General features: G+C 39.3%; 1 protein-coding gene across 1 annotated transcript; it reads left to right on the top strand.

The window, feature by feature from the left end:
• Window positions 1-292: 292 nt before the first annotated feature.
• On the top strand, window positions 293-15,250 carry nt5dc3 (5'-nucleotidase domain containing 3). Its single transcript, XM_008411830.3, has 14 exons — window positions 293-693; window positions 1,314-1,486; window positions 2,052-2,126; window positions 2,214-2,269; window positions 3,183-3,273; window positions 3,366-3,503; window positions 5,108-5,168; window positions 5,335-5,437; window positions 8,387-8,488; window positions 8,590-8,671; window positions 9,344-9,430; window positions 12,829-12,969; window positions 13,065-13,129; window positions 13,235-15,250. The coding sequence occupies exons 1-14, from the start codon at window positions 411-413 to the stop codon at window positions 13,509-13,511; spliced, it is 1,734 nt and encodes a 577-aa protein (XP_008410052.1). The 5' UTR covers window positions 293-410; the 3' UTR covers window positions 13,512-15,250.
• The last annotated feature ends 51 nt before the right edge of the window (window positions 15,251-15,301 follow it).

Here is a 15,301-nt window from a genome sequence, read left to right as displayed (position 1 = left end):
CCAACTATCGGCCAATATATATATATATATATATATATATATATATATATATATATATATATATATATATATATATATATATATATATATCTTACTTATATTGAACTTTTCCCAACCTAATATTTATTTTTACTTAATTGTCTAGAACGGTGCAACACTTTTGTAAGATTATCTAAAACATATCTGCGATTTTTTGCATCTAAAAATTATATATTTTTCTCTGTTTACCGAGCAGGCAGAATACCGGACGCATCGGCCTCTCATTGGCTGTGACCTTTAGAAACGCGGAAGTGACGTCAGAGTAACCACACAGGGACAGTTTCGGTATTTACAGAAGAGCCTGTCCCACATGCGGCCGACTGGGACTCCACGGCGCCCTCCGAACTGCTCGTCCCGCAGAGAACACCGCAATGGCGCCCCTGTCGCGGTCCCTTTCGTCTCTGGCGAAACACACGGAGTGTCTGCGGAGAGTCGGTGTCTTCCGTAGCTTCCTACCCAACCACCCGTTCCGGTGTGGCTGGTGGAAGAGGAATTTCAAGGCAGTTTCCTGCGGTGGAGCCGGTGTCCAGCCGCTGCTACAGCAGCCAGGAGCCAAAAACTGCGCAGCATCTGTGAGCAGCAGCTCCTCGGATGGTCAGGACGCCACAGAGAGGCTGTGGTCTGTTTACAGTGAGACTAAAAGACAGACAGAGGGTACGCTGCTCTAACATTAATATCTTAAATACAAAAATACTCTAGCTTTGTAACGCTGATCTAACCCTGGTGACAAATGTCTTACTATTATTATACAGCTGTTGTGAAAGTCTTTGTGAAGAGTATTTACATTACATCTGCTGTTATGAAGGCACATTATCACAAATATTAAGTGTTTGAGACAATGGCAAATTTTTTTGATAGTTTTTTTTATCTTCCATATATTTTTTAGGATTTGTAGACACTTTTTAATTGAGTTAAAATTTACGTAACATAATTTATTGGCCAATATTCGAAAAATAAAACATATCAACAAATAAAATTCAACGCACTAATGGGTGATGGATCATTTTTTGGCATTACCTTGCACTAAGGGCTGTCATACAATTCTTATAAATACATATTACTTATGATATTACAGTCAGAGGGCATAAATAAACTACTACACATTTCCTCCCATTCCAAAAAGAGGCATGTGGCCGTTTAGGAGCATTTTTGGATTTTGAACTAGAGAACAGATCATCCATTTTTACATTGTTGATGTCTGTTATAGTGCCTTGTCGTTCAATTTAATGAAATTAAAGGATTTTCCTTTTGACATCATTTATTTTCTCTCTTAGTAATATCCACCAGCGTCATTGATCCCGACACCATTTTTGCAAACAATGAGATGAGCCTACGAGACATCGAGATCTACGGCTTCGACTACGACTACACCCTGGCCTTCTACTCCAGCCACCTCCACACACTCATCTTTGACATAGCGCGGGACATTCTCATCAACAACCACCGGGTGAGGCGCCTTGTGGGGCTGACTGCAGAAAACAAAACTTTAAAGGAAATGTACAATAATCTACCACAGCCTGGAAAAGGATTTGATTAAAGTATTAAGACTCTGGAAACATTCTTCCCTATTGCATTCTCTAGATGACAAATATTTGAATTTCCTTTTTTTTGTCTTTTCAAAATATAAATAAAATCATAAAGTATAAATATTAAATTAACAGTAACCCTGTTTTGTGGGTTTTCTAAATTAATCTTGTTTTAAGGCTTAACCCAGGCTTCTCACTATCAGGAAAACATCTAATTGCCATTATTTTGCTAATTACAGTGATGTTGATTAAGAATAATCCATATTTTTTTAGCTCTTTTCTTTGTCATCCATGCAAAATTTGGAGCATAGCGTGTAATCAAATATTGCATCCAAGACGTTTTTTGTAATTGTGATGCTGCCACTGTGCTAATCAAATTGAAAGTATTGTGCAGCTCTAGTTTAGACCGGGCTGTCACCTCATCTGTTACCTGCATTAGCCTTGTGTTAACTACTGTTGTCACCTTGAATTTTGTATGATTATTAGTATCCAGAGGAATTGCGGAAGTATGAATATATTCCAGATTTCGCAGTAAGAGGGCTTCACTACGATGTCCAGAAGGTGAGAGGAAGTTCTCCTCTGTAAAACCGTAAGGATCGGCTAAGGATGGAGTTGCCGTGTTAAAATCATTGATCTGGTTTGCAACAGGCTCTCCTGATGAAGATAGATGCCTTTCATTACATCCAGTTGGGAACTGTTTACAGGTATTTTTCCTTCAGTGTAGAGGGAAATCTTAACATTTATTTGCTTAATGGTTTTAGGATAGGAAGTTTTTCTCATGTCACAAAGAGTCAAGGGTTAAGATTTTTAGCATATGCGTGTCTGTATAGGAAATAAAAATCTAAGCTATTACCTATCTTTTTTTTTTTTCCAGCAAAAGTTTTTGAATATAACGCTGAAACGATTAATCAGATTAATTGTGATGAATCGATGATTGAAATAATTGTCGACTAATTTAGCAATCGATTACTCCGGACTCAACAAAAAGGCCATTTGCTGAAAACACAACATTCTCAGAGCCATTAATTAAGCCCAAACTCAGCAAAAATATATATGTTTTGCGTCTAAGGTAAAATAAAACCCGTCTAAGCTAAAACTCCTCTAGTAGTTTTAACTTCATCCAGTTCAACATCCATACATCCATTGTCTTGCATGTTTCTCCCTAGTGGCGTCACGAGGCGTCTAGGTTCATATCTCTGATTAAACATTATGTAAAAAAAAAAAAATAAAATCCTAATAATACAATTATTAATATGTTCATCAACAGATTAGCCATACACTGTTAATGTTGCAGAAAGAGCTTAGCTTTTCACAAGTTGATGTTAGAAGCAATTTTTAGCTGCAGACGAATCCTTTGCTACAAATGATCAAGCGTACACTGAAAGAATGACACGGTATAGCATTTTAGGTAACAAAATGTTAATATAGTAAAAAAAAAGAGTTGAATTATTTGTTTATTTGCATATTTTATTGAATTTGAGATGTTGCATAGAAAGGCCAAAGTAGTTAAATGAAAAATCTACAGAATTTGCCTATTTCTTTATCTGATTAATCATCAAAATAATTGATAAAATAACAGATTACTAAAATTCTAATTTTTTTATTTTTTTTTTGCAGAGGTCTTCATCCAATGCCTGACGAGGAAGTCATTGCCATGTATGAAGGCTCCCATGTTCCTCTTGAGATTATGAGTGACTTTTATGGCAAGGTGAGGCTCATTTGCACACTTTCTAGCTCTCAGCTTAGCTGCCAAAGCCTCAAACGCACAGAGTGATGACGAACGCCTGTCCTGTCCTGCAGAGTACACACGGCCACACCATGAAGCAGTTCATGGACATATTCTCGCTGCCGGAGATGACACTCCTCTCTTGTGTCAACGACTTCTTCATGAGGCACAACATCGATTACGAGCCCGTCCATCTCTACAAAGACGTAAAGGTAAACGCGCCTCGTCTTTGTTGCATCGTTCTTCCTATCCGTGGTTAGGTTGCACCTGCTGGTGTCAGCTCGTAGTTAAAATCCTACTTTGCAGTTTCAAAACAATATCAGCATTTCTGTGTTTTTTTTTACTTTGCAGTGGTGTATTTTAGTGAAGTGAGATTAAAATGATTATGAACGTGGTTTCGTAATCATTTTATGGTTCTGTGCAGGGGTTGTGCACATGTTTATTCAGCCTTTATGAGGAAATTCTTTGATGGACCATCTTTCCATCAATTCCGGCTGCAAACGATGAGGGTTGTGCCTCCAGCTGCTTTGCACGCATTTCTTTATTTCGTCTTTGCAAAATAGCTAAATTCACTCAGCTGGGATGGATGGTATCTGTGAAAATAGATTTTCAAGTCTTGCCACCAACTCTGAGTTGGATCATAACATTTTTATCTCTAAAGTGAACATTGTGCTGCTTGTTTGGGGTTGTTGCCTGGCTTGAAGGTGAAAATCTTCAAGCCGGCTGCCTCTGACAGGCTTTCTTCCATTTTCTCTGAATTTATCTTTTCATCAAAGAAGGGAAAATCCGTCCGTCCGTTCATTTTCTGTACACCCTTGTCCCTGAGTGGGAAAATCTCATTGAATAATGCTGTCACTACCGTTTGCCTGTGTTGAGGTTGTGTTCGCTCAGTATCAGTTCTCCACCACAGATGGTGTTTGCATGTTGGTCAGTATTGGCTTACTGTGACACTCTTGCACATTTCTTTGACATTTATAAACATTATATGCTTTATCACACTATACTTTTGTGTTTGCCACAAATTCACAAAATGATTCTAAAACACATTTAGGTTTGTGATTGTAGTAAAAATATTTCTAAAGCTTTAGGGGTATAAATAGCTATCCCAGACTAATAGTGCTTGAGTGTTGCTGTGTTTACACTTTGCAGCTCTCTGCGACACTCCAGCCGTCCTGTGCCGTCTTAATTTTAGCACGGCTAAAAAGCAGCGTCTAATTTTAGACGAGCATTTTTGCCACCAGCCACACGGCTCTGCTACTTCACAGGAGGAACGGTGAGAAATCAGCGCCGTGTTTTCCCTCTGAGGCCTGCTGTCGTGCCGCTCCTGTCTGTTCTCAGTGACGCTAAAGCATTTTTTTGACAGATAGCTGTCATTAAAAGCTCCACAGACACACACACACACACACGCATGTGCTGCGTTTGAAGAATCCCTCTCATCTTTTCAAGGACGCCCTCCTTAATCTCTTTCTTCCCTGCCGCTTTATGATTCAGTTTTGACCTTTTGCGTTTTTGAAACTTTTTGCTCTTTTAAATTTTTTATTGCGTCAGCTAGTCTTTGAATGCGATGGAGGTTTTTTAGGTTTCCCCACAAGTGTATGTGTGGCTTTTACGGAGTCGTCAGTTCAAAAGTTTTCTCGCTGTGACAACAGAGCTCCGAAACTCCGGCTTTCTTCCCGTGTCATTCGTATTCAAGAAGGATTCTTCTCGCGCTTCAAGCCAACTGTTTATTTACAGAGCAAAGTTGCTGTCAGAGCTGAATGCTAATTGTGTGTCGCTGACTTTCTGGCTGAGTGCTGTTTGCTCTTCTTCCTCGCAGGAAGCTATCAGAGATGTCCATGTCAAGGGCATCATGTATCGAGCCGTGGAGGCGGATATCGGTAACATTCCTTAACACATTTCCTTTTGTCTGAGAAAATGATACTGCCTTATCTCAGAAGGCGCAAACACATCGTTTCAGCATTGAGAGGTCACGCTTTTTAAATAGAAAGCACAATAGATTGATAGTATTGACCCTCTTTTTTTCCATTTTTTTTTTTTTTCTAGGAAAATACATTTGCTACGGTGAGCAAAGCCATGCTGTGTTGAAGAAGCTGTCGGCGCATGGAAAGAAGATGTTTCTCATCACCAACAGCCCTTTTGATTTTGTGTGAGTAAAATTAAGCCATGTTTGTTCATGGCGAGTAATGTTTTGCAGTGTTCGTACATTGTTCCAAAAGCTACCCTGTTTTGGTGTGTTTTTGTATTTTATTGGGATTTTTTTGACTGGCGCTTAACTATGAAGTAGAATTGAATTAAAATCTGAAAAACTGTAACATTCACTTATTTTCCCGAGTTCCAATCTTCAATCTGATATTCCTGAAAAAAAAATTCAGTTAAATAAGTCACCTTCAAAAGTGACGTATTTAATCAATAGATGTGCATAATTTAATCCCAGTATAAAGGAGTTTGTTAGCAATCATTAATGAATAAATGACATCACAAAGAAGGAAAAACCGTCTGGAATAAAGACGTTTAAAGCTCAGTTAGGCCAATTTTTGTAGCATCTCACCGAACATTTTTCATTCCGCCATGCAGAAACGAAAAGAGAACGACACAACCGCAAGCCTTCCGATAAATACCCTTTCATTGATCAGACAGGCCAGGCGAGGAGAGCATTAATCAGAGAAGCAGCCAAGAGGGCCATGGTAACTCTGGAGGAGCTGCAGAGATCAAGAGCTCAGGTCAGAGAATCTGTGAAGAGGACAAATACTAGTTTTTTATTTTTCCCCTTGAAAATCTAGTATTTAAGGTGTGGCAAGAAGAAAGCCATAAAAATTCCCCTGAGCACCAGGTTACTAACTAGCCATGTAAAGGACACAAACATGTCGAAGAATGCGCTCTGGTCAGGTGAGACCAAAATGTAGGTTTTTTTTTTTGCTTGCATGCAAAATATAGAAAGCTAACACTTCACGTTACTCTTATGAAAAACGTCATCTCCATGCTGAGACATGGGGCATGACATCATCACAGAGCTGCGTCTCATCAGCAGGTAGAGGGAAGCTCAGAGTTGACAGATGAATGGATCTAAATACACATCAGTCTAGGAAGGAAAACTTGAACCGACAGCGCTCCAGACTCAAAAGGTCCAACGGGTTTGAATACTTTTGAGAGGCACTGTGTGCAGCGGGCCTCACACATCAGAGCGCCAACATTTACTATTCCGTACACTTTCGCATCGACCATGAAGTCCTTTGAAGTCAAAGCTGTTTGCACAAATTGAGCAGTTGGGAATTTGAGCTTCAAAAGATTATCTAAAGCCCAAAAGCAATGAAGCGATGTCCTTGTTTTAATATTAAGTCATCAAAGCAACAAGGAGGGCGACGAGTACACACACTGAAATTAGTTAATTCTTAAATATTTATTAATGGAGTGTTTTAAATTGCTATGTAAATGCAGGTTTTGATGAATGACGTTTAGAGCGCACGCCGAACACGTTTTCCACCGGGCGGTAGGGTCGGCGGTTCGCTCCAACATACGTCTCCAGGTGTCTTTGGAAAACGAGCTCAATCTGTAATTTGCCTCCGTCGCATCAACAATGTGGGAATTAGTTTGAAAAGCAGGGCACGTAAGTAAGAGGGAAAAACTGCTGCAGAGATGAGTGAAATGGGACTGCAAAGTGGCCAATTAGGACAAAAAAACCACACCAGAAAAGTGCAATGTAACTACAGTCATTTCTGTAAATGTATGTAGTTTGTGTCTAACTGCTGCATGTTCTCCAGGTTTTGTACAAACAGACGAAAACGCCCACACCGAGCCACAGAGAAGCAGCGTAGACGTCCGGTTGCTGATGTGCCACGGGGTAGAAATAGCTATCGATCAGGGAGGAAATATTGTCACCCCTCTATGCTCTGCTTTAAAGCTGGGCTGGCCCTAAATATTGATGTTTAAATTGATAAAAAATGTGCTCTTGTAAAAGCTGTGACACAGAGGTTCTGCCTTAGAAAATACTACGCTCTTCGTTCTCACGCCGCTGAATAAAATCTGTTTTGTCTTTGACTTTCTACCACGGCCATGCCAACTGTTTATGAAGGACTTTAGAAGCAGCATATACTTTACTAATACCCTACCGTATGGAAATAAGGTCAATGACCATCAGTGATATCTACCAGCAGCACAAAGTTATTTTATCCAGCGATGACTGAAATATTTCCAAATCTGAAGACTTAAAGCTTCAGTCTTCAAGTCTGTTTTAAAAAATTTGTCTTGTCTTTAGCTGTAGAAACCTCTTGTTGTATGTATAACAAAAACTGCATGTCTGGTATTGTGAACGCAGCTTGAAAGGTGAGTGGCAGCAGTGTTTGTGACGAGAAGCCAGCAGGAAGTGAAGGTCAGTTTTAGCCAGCAGCAAACTTCCTTCACAGAATAAATTTGTTCTCCTCCCTTCTGGTTTGAGGTAAAGACTGAATAGGGCAAAGTTCAGTAGGTATGGTGTCTTTTTGTTCTCAAGTGTAATAAATTAACTGAATCAACCAAACCCTCCTAGATTTATAGAGCAACAGTGAACACTGTTGTCTGATTTTATCGATTTCAAATAGATTTTTTTTGTTTCCCCTTTTTGTAGCTTAACTTGGTATTATTTTCTGGCAATATTTTTGTTAATTTGTCTTTTACTGACATATTTTTTCACTTCATGCCTTTTTATAGCAGATCCAGTTAGAAGTTGGGATCTCCACGTGCCTCAGTTATCTTTTGACTATCTCTGCATAATACCATCATGTCTCAGTCCATGGCTTTCAAAGAGATAAACTCAAACAGTCTTCTCTGTTTTTTCAGCCTTTCTTCTTCATGGTACCTTAAAATTACCCAACATTAAGGCACCAATAGAGAAGTAATAACAGTGTTGCAAAAGACGGCAGTGAACAAAACGTTGCTCCGGCACATCTAAGCAGCTATTTCCCGGTGTTTTGTTTTCATAGGTCGACGCGCCGTGATCGTGTATCTTTTAAAAAACTTACTGTTGCAACATTACCAGCACTGTGACCATGTACTGCTTCCTCCACCTCACATCTTGAGGCATCTATCGACTCTGAACCCAACCGATCCTTGTTCTCATCAGGGACCGTGGGATGAGCTTCATTGTGGGAAAAGACTGGAGAGACTTGTTTGACGTCGTTATTGTCCAGGCCGACAAACCGAGTTTCTTCAACGACAGGAGAAAGTACGTGTGTTTTCTCTGAGTGGCTTCTACTGTGTTCTCATAAATATGATTGTTCTGCTTGCTGTTGTTTAGACTATTGACAATCTGCACTTTTTCCACAGACCCTTCAGGCGAGTGACGGACAAAGGTGTGTTACTGTGGGACAGGATTCACAGGCTGGAGAAAGGGGAGATCTACAAGCAGGTACTGCATTTTATACAGTCTAAAAAAACTATTTTAGCTAACCGAGTGTTTGGTCAAATATGAACTGATACATAATTGTTTAACACTTTGTCAATAGACGAGTTCAACTGTTAAAATGGAGACTGTTGAAAAGAATAATTCTTATCCTGGGTTACTGTAAACTTAGATAGTTTCTAGTTTAATTTTGCATTAAAAATGTCTAATCTGATGAAACCTCGTTTTTAAACTCTTGGGAATCCACATCCATTTTTTTGTTTGCTACATGAACTATTCATATTTATTATTGAGTGAATGAAATAAACAACAAAATGTAAACATGGAAATGGAAATGCTAACAATTTGGCAGCTAGAAAGCAAATGTTTTCTTCTGTGAAAATAATCATTCTCTGCCCACTGACATTTGTATAAAGCACATCATAACTTTGCCATATTTCTATTCCATATTTGATATAGTGGTAGAGGTTCAGTGAAATCTGATGAGCTCGTTCTTTGGTTCTCACAGATCTCTGACCCAGTGTCTCGTTAAAACCGTCCAAATTCTCTCCCAAAAGCATTTGGGAAACAATCCAGCAGTTTTCTGTGTGAATTTCCTGCTGTGGCAATATTCAGGCAATATTCATTGATATAACAGTTTCACTGTTTTATTTGATTTTTTTTTTTTCTGCTCTGCAGGGAAACCTCTATGAGTTCCTCAGACTCACTGGCTGGAGGGGATCCAAAGTACTTTACTTTGGAGATCACATTTACAGTGACTTGGCAGTAAGCAGCATCCACACATATTTACTACCAATGGCTAATTTTATCTAGACACACTGTTGCTGTTTGGGATTTGAGCAAAAAGAGGAGTCTTGTTTTACCACAGAGAAGTGTGTAGTCCTCTAAGCTAAAAAGACAGATTCTGGCTGGCTAATCTTCCCAGTAGTCTACGGCCCATATTTACCATTTCAGTCAATTTCCCACAGTTCACAATAACATCCCTGCGGGAGTCTCGGCTTATCAGATGAGGTTCAGGAACGTTGCCGACACAAATGCAGGAGCAATCGGCTCGTTATCAGTGAAGACCAAAGAGGTTTATGAGGAGCAGCACAAGTTAACGTCGAATCTCAACCAAGCAGACCTGTTTAACCACAAGCTGGTAATTAGCTAACTACATGCACATGTTTGTGGTGTGCTGTTGTACACCACCACACCCAAAACACAATATAAACTTTTAACATCATCACCTGTTCAGGTACTTGGCTTGTGATCAGGGGGTTCAGGTCATCGGAGCGATGGAAATTCAGTCAGTAGACATTCGTCCTGCAACCAGTGGGTTGCCAGTTTGAATGGGTGAATGACTTTACTGTGCAACTAGGCCTGTCGCAATAAGTCAGTTACGTAATCGCATGATAGATTTAAAGAAACTCAATAATTTTCATTTGCTCGATTTATCGTTTTTCTCTTTTTAACAAAAACTGAATGATAAAAGTCTTCAGTCTGGTGTTTTGGTCTCAAAAACAACAGAAAGAAAGAAATTATCTTTTTTTTTAAATATAATTTTGTTTACAGAGACTTTATAATTTATTTTATTTGTTGTTTCTGTGGTTTTCTTTATTAATTCTAAATGTCTTCCAGTTGCATTGTTTAAAACGCTCATTAGAATTAAAATGTATTAATCTTTGAGAACGTGTTCTTGCATTTTTATGCAATTATTATTATTATTATTATTATTATTATATTACTTGAAGCGGCTCTCAAAACAACAATATTATCGTTTATCACAATAACGTCTGCGACAATTTATCGTCCAGCAACATGTGTTATCGCGACAGGCTTACAACTACGGGCCATTTGCTGTTTTTAAGACGTTTGATTTGGTTTGATGTCGGATGAAATTCCAGAAGGAATACCAAAAAACAAGAAAACCGCTAGTCCACACCGTGTTTTGGCATCCCACGTTACCCCTGGACTCTCTGATAGTGTTGGCGAAAAGAATGTTACTATGATAACATCACAGTAACAGATCACTGTACAAGATGGAAAATAAAATAGTAAAGCAAGAACACAAATAAAGGTTCAGTTCATGTGGGCGTTTTTTTTCTCGCTAGTTAGGTATTTTTGATGAATAATAGAGATAAAAAATAATCAGAGTGCTGAAATCTTTTGCAGAACCTAATTCCTGAGCCCTCTCAGAGTGCGTACACCAGCTTATTTTCAGGTCTAAAAGAGACGGAGTGCCTAGGTGGTTACTGATTTTCGGCAGAAGAAGAAGATAAGACTTGTCTGGGTCTTCCAAACATATTTGCAGCCCCTGGGAAAGAAAACAATGTGGACTCACTGCTGCAGCTGGTTAGGGTGTTTAATGTTTGTAGAGATATGAAACAAAGCTGTTTTGTTTGAGCTGAACATCGGGGCTTTGTAATGCTTTTCTAAAAAAAAAAACTGACATGACTGTGTTGTAGTTAATGACACATTTTTTCCAGATAATAAGAAAAATTGGAATCGTTTATCTTGTGGAAAAGGTAATGAAAACAAAACAGCACGACTTTTACTTGTAAGGCAATACCTTTTTCATCATTTCAAAACCTTTTCCCTCGTGTTGTTGGCCGTCGTGTTTTCCTTAAAGGAACTTTAAGTGAAGCACAGAAACGTTCCAACTTACAGTCGTGTTAAAACATCTTTTTTCAGCTGGTACAGAATTCGGGGTTCAGATGATGACAGTATGCATCGTTCACATAAACGTGCGAAATAAAAATGTCACGTTCCCATTTGCAAAGATAACCGCGTCCACTCCTGTCTTCCAAAATGTTTAACTGCATGTTTTGGAAATAAATATTAATTTTGACTAGAACTCCTTAGAAAAAGACATTCTGTATCTGACGTAATAAAGGTTTTATTATTATTTTATTACCAAAAGTACAAAGCTTTACTAACACTGGTCCTTATTCATTCTGCTCAAACTGAGACTCTAGCTCAGTGTTTGAAATGGATTAATGGGCACTAAAATGCATTATCTCCTGTTTATTTTATCTGCGCAAATTGTTAAATGTCAGAGCGCCAGTATCACTCCACTTTATTCAATTCTTATCTCTAAAAGCAGCTCGTTTGTCACTGCCAGGCCAACTTCTGCCAATATATTGTTTGGAATCGCAGAGTTTAAGTGCTTTGGAGATGTGTTTATAAATATGCATGATCAGCTGTGAAGAGTGATACTGAAAGAAGCAATTTACATCACTGGCATGAAGCCTGCTCAGTGGCCAGCAGCCATGAGTCAATTATGTTGTCGAGCTTGTTTAGAGCAATAGAAGTTGACATTTGTGGTTTATACTGACCACAGCTTACTGTCAGACCCCCCCTGGACGGAGGAGAAGGAGATAATGGCTGTAAACAGGCACGGTGGAGGAATGTCTTCAGGTTACGGCAGAGTTGATTCAATTACACAAATATGCTCTCCGACTCCATCTCGGGTATTTTTGAGTCACTCATCAGATCCCATACCAGCTGAAAATTGTCTATTGACATTTCTTTTAATGTTTACCTAAGCATTATGTCGCCACTTTACTGTTTTAACTACCGTATTTTCCGGACTGTAGAGCGCACCTCACTGTAAGCTGCACCTACAAAGTTAAAAAAAAGAAAGAAAAGGAAACATACATATATAAGCTGCACCGGGCTGTAAGTCGCTGGTATCTCCGCCCCTCTCGGTTTTCCACTGCGTCCTTAATAAATCTTCTATTGAGTACTCAGCCCTCCATCTCCAATGCCGAACCATGGATTCGTTCACGCCGAGTTTAGCGGCTGTGGATCTGTACTACCAGATCTTTAGCCCTCCACTTAAAAGCTGCATCATATGAGCTTCTTCGCCTGGTTTCCATGATGAGGGGGTATGAGTTTGAAAACATTTCTTCGTGGTGCCTGCCGCTAGCATGTGCTTGTTCTAAATGAAAAATCATGACTTTCTTCTTTGATTTCCAATGTTGACTTCCAATGATTCACTTCCTGATAAAGAGCCCCCTGGTGGTTGAAGAAAAATCCACAGAAAAGCCACACCGGGCTGTAAGCCGCATGGTTCAAAGTGTGGGCGGAAAGTAGCGGTTTATAGTCTGAAAAATACGGTAATTTCTTGCAATTAATTGGCATAGCTCACATGCTTTTGACTCAACTTTGATTTTCTTCAGGATTTAACTCTGAAACACGGCTGGAGGACAGGCGCCATCATCCCAGAGCTGCGGAAGGAGATAAAGATCATGAACACGCCGCAGTACGTCCACATGATGACCTGGTTGCAGGCTCTGACCGTACTGATCGAACAGATGCAGGTCAGACCGCCATTGCAAACATTCCATGTAATCTTCTTATGTCACTCCGTCTTAACTTCTTTCATTTTAATGTGCACGGGGTTTCGTCTGAACAGGCGCACCGGGATCCAGCGACCCAAGCTGTCGTCGAGGAGTGGATCAAAGAAAGAGAAAGCATGAAGTAATCCAAGATGGATTTGATCTGAAAAGATTTGGCTATAATCATCATTAACTCTGCTCCAGTAGAAGAGCCCATGTCTTGATTGTGTTTGTTTTTTCGTGGCAGGCCGCAGACGAAGGACATCTTCAACGCTCAGTTCGGCAGCCTCTTCCGCACCTACCACAATCCCACCTACTTCTCACGCCGACTCTCCCGCTTCGCCGACATCTACATGGCCTCTATCAGCTGCATGCTCAACTATGACCTCCAGCACACCTTTTTTCCTCGACGCACTCCTCTGCAGCACGAGGCGCCCTTTTGGCCGGAACAAAATTCTTCCGGGTTTGGGGTCTCTTCTTCTTCTCCTCCTCCTCTCACGCCACAGGACCGAAGCAGAGTCTGATCACACAGGGAAGTTTAAGAGTTAAAGACTGAACAGTCAGTCTCTTAACTTAATACTTTAAGAGGTGTATTTTAGTAGTAGTTTGTATTTTAAATGGGAATATATCTTTTTTTTTCTTTCTGTTTTTACCTCAACTGTGTTCCGGCTTATAGATCATGAGTTATCTTCATTTCCATGTCTAAGGCATCAGGCAAAATAATGCGAAAGAAGCAAAGCTTTTTATTAGCAAGCTTTGCAGCGATTGTACAAATCACACTTTTACATATAATCATTCCGTGTATTCAATTTTAACTGGCTGGATCAAATCAACTTTTTAAAGCTTTATATCATGTTATTCCCTCATGAAAAACAAAGCCGGAGGGTTGCTTTGACTCTTTCATGCATGTTTGGGAAATCTTTTAGTCTCCTGTGGCAGCCATTGTGGTACTCCCCCTCACATCTCCTCCAGACTAGCGGCAGCAGCAATTGGCAAACACCTGGTGGAACTCCTCATCTGCTGAGCTCATCAGACAAATTACTTCTCAGTGAAACGCTCAGAACGATGTCGAAGGCTTAATGGAGGTTTTTATGATGTCATGCTGAGGGTGGAGTGTGGGAAAGAGCAGGAGCTTAAAGAGACAGAGGCCCAATTCTAAAAGTTATTATAAGTCATGTTTGATAACTGCAGAATTCTAATAACAGCCGAAGGTAACATGGCTACTTGGTTGAGCTATAAAATTCCCCTATAGGTCTGGAGAATACATAATACTGTCATTCATGTCATCCTTTGAGATTAAAATAGTTTCCTAATCCTGGGGAGAAATTATGGGACAGTTTTGTTGGGTGAGGAGAAAATGTTCTTTTTCATCTATGTTTGCCAAGTTTTTTCTCTCCATTGTTTTTCTGTGTTGCTCATGATCAGCCACACTTCCATCTGCCTTCTGGCTACAGATGATGTGTGGAAGCAGGACTTTTTCAGAATATGTTATTTTAAATCAACTTATGATGGGAACTGAATCATTATTTAAGCTTTACGTTTTCAAGATTTTTCTTTTTTTTTTTTTTTGCTCTGAAATATATGTCCTTTAAAGTGTAACAGAAGTTCAAACTGTGGTTTGTTGTTTCTTTAAACGTGTTATTTATTTCAGTACTTTCAGATAATTGTCTTAAGAAGCACTGGATGTATTACTTTTTAAGCCAAGTGTGTGTGTGTGTGTGTGTGTGTGTGTGTGTGTGTGTGTGTGTGTGTGTGTGTGACTGAGAATGTGTTAGTATTTAATAGAATAGATGGATTTTACCTACCTTGAGCAATAGGGGGCAGTCACACATCGGCATTTGTGGTTTTGCCTTATTGTCTCTTACCTTCTCTGGTGAAATGGGAGTTTTTACGTTGACATTTTATTCTCCATTGCCTTAATCTGTTGCTCACATTACTACAGGACGTGTCGTTTTTGTATTAGGATGATATTATGCAGTATTTTTGGTTCATTTGATTTTGTGCACTTTGACAAATTAGGATCTTTTTTTATTATTATTGGTTTCGCCATTTTACACCAAATTCAGCCTGTGTGTTTCATTTTAGACGATTGGTAAATGATTATTGTTGTGGATGCTGCCGTTTCATAAAAGAATTAAAAAAAACAATCTGAGGTTATGACGATTTTACAAGCATAGGAAAAGTAAATCCTGACATAAAATCATGTCAAGCACTGATGCGTCATGTAAAAGGGATTCATGAAATAAACTTTTGGTGGCAATAACCTTTGCGTCGTAGTTTGTTGTGATTTGTTTGTAATTAATTTTATGTGTCA

This window comes from Poecilia reticulata, chromosome 6, assembly GCF_904066995.2.
Source record: "Poecilia reticulata chromosome 6, P_reticulata-male-v2, whole genome shotgun sequence".
In the NCBI taxonomy this organism is placed as follows: Eukaryota; Metazoa; Chordata; class Actinopteri; order Cyprinodontiformes; family Poeciliidae; genus Poecilia; species Poecilia reticulata.
The sequence above is the reverse complement of the archived record's forward strand: the minus strand, read 5'-3'. Positions and strand labels throughout refer to the sequence as shown.

Excerpts from the sequence above, each read along its gene's own strand:
- nt5dc3 (XM_008411830.3), top strand. The coding sequence starts at position 411 with ATGGCGCCCCTGTCGCGGTCCCTTTCGTCTCTGGCGAAACACACGGAG. Across the intron at positions 2,127-2,213 it reads TTCACTACGATGTCCAGAAG|GCTCTCCTGATGAAGATAGA; the intron begins GTGAGAGGAAGT and ends GGTTTGCAACAG. Across the intron at positions 8,672-9,343 it reads AAGGGGAGATCTACAAGCAG|GGAAACCTCTATGAGTTCCT; the intron begins GTACTGCATTTT and ends TCTGCTCTGCAG.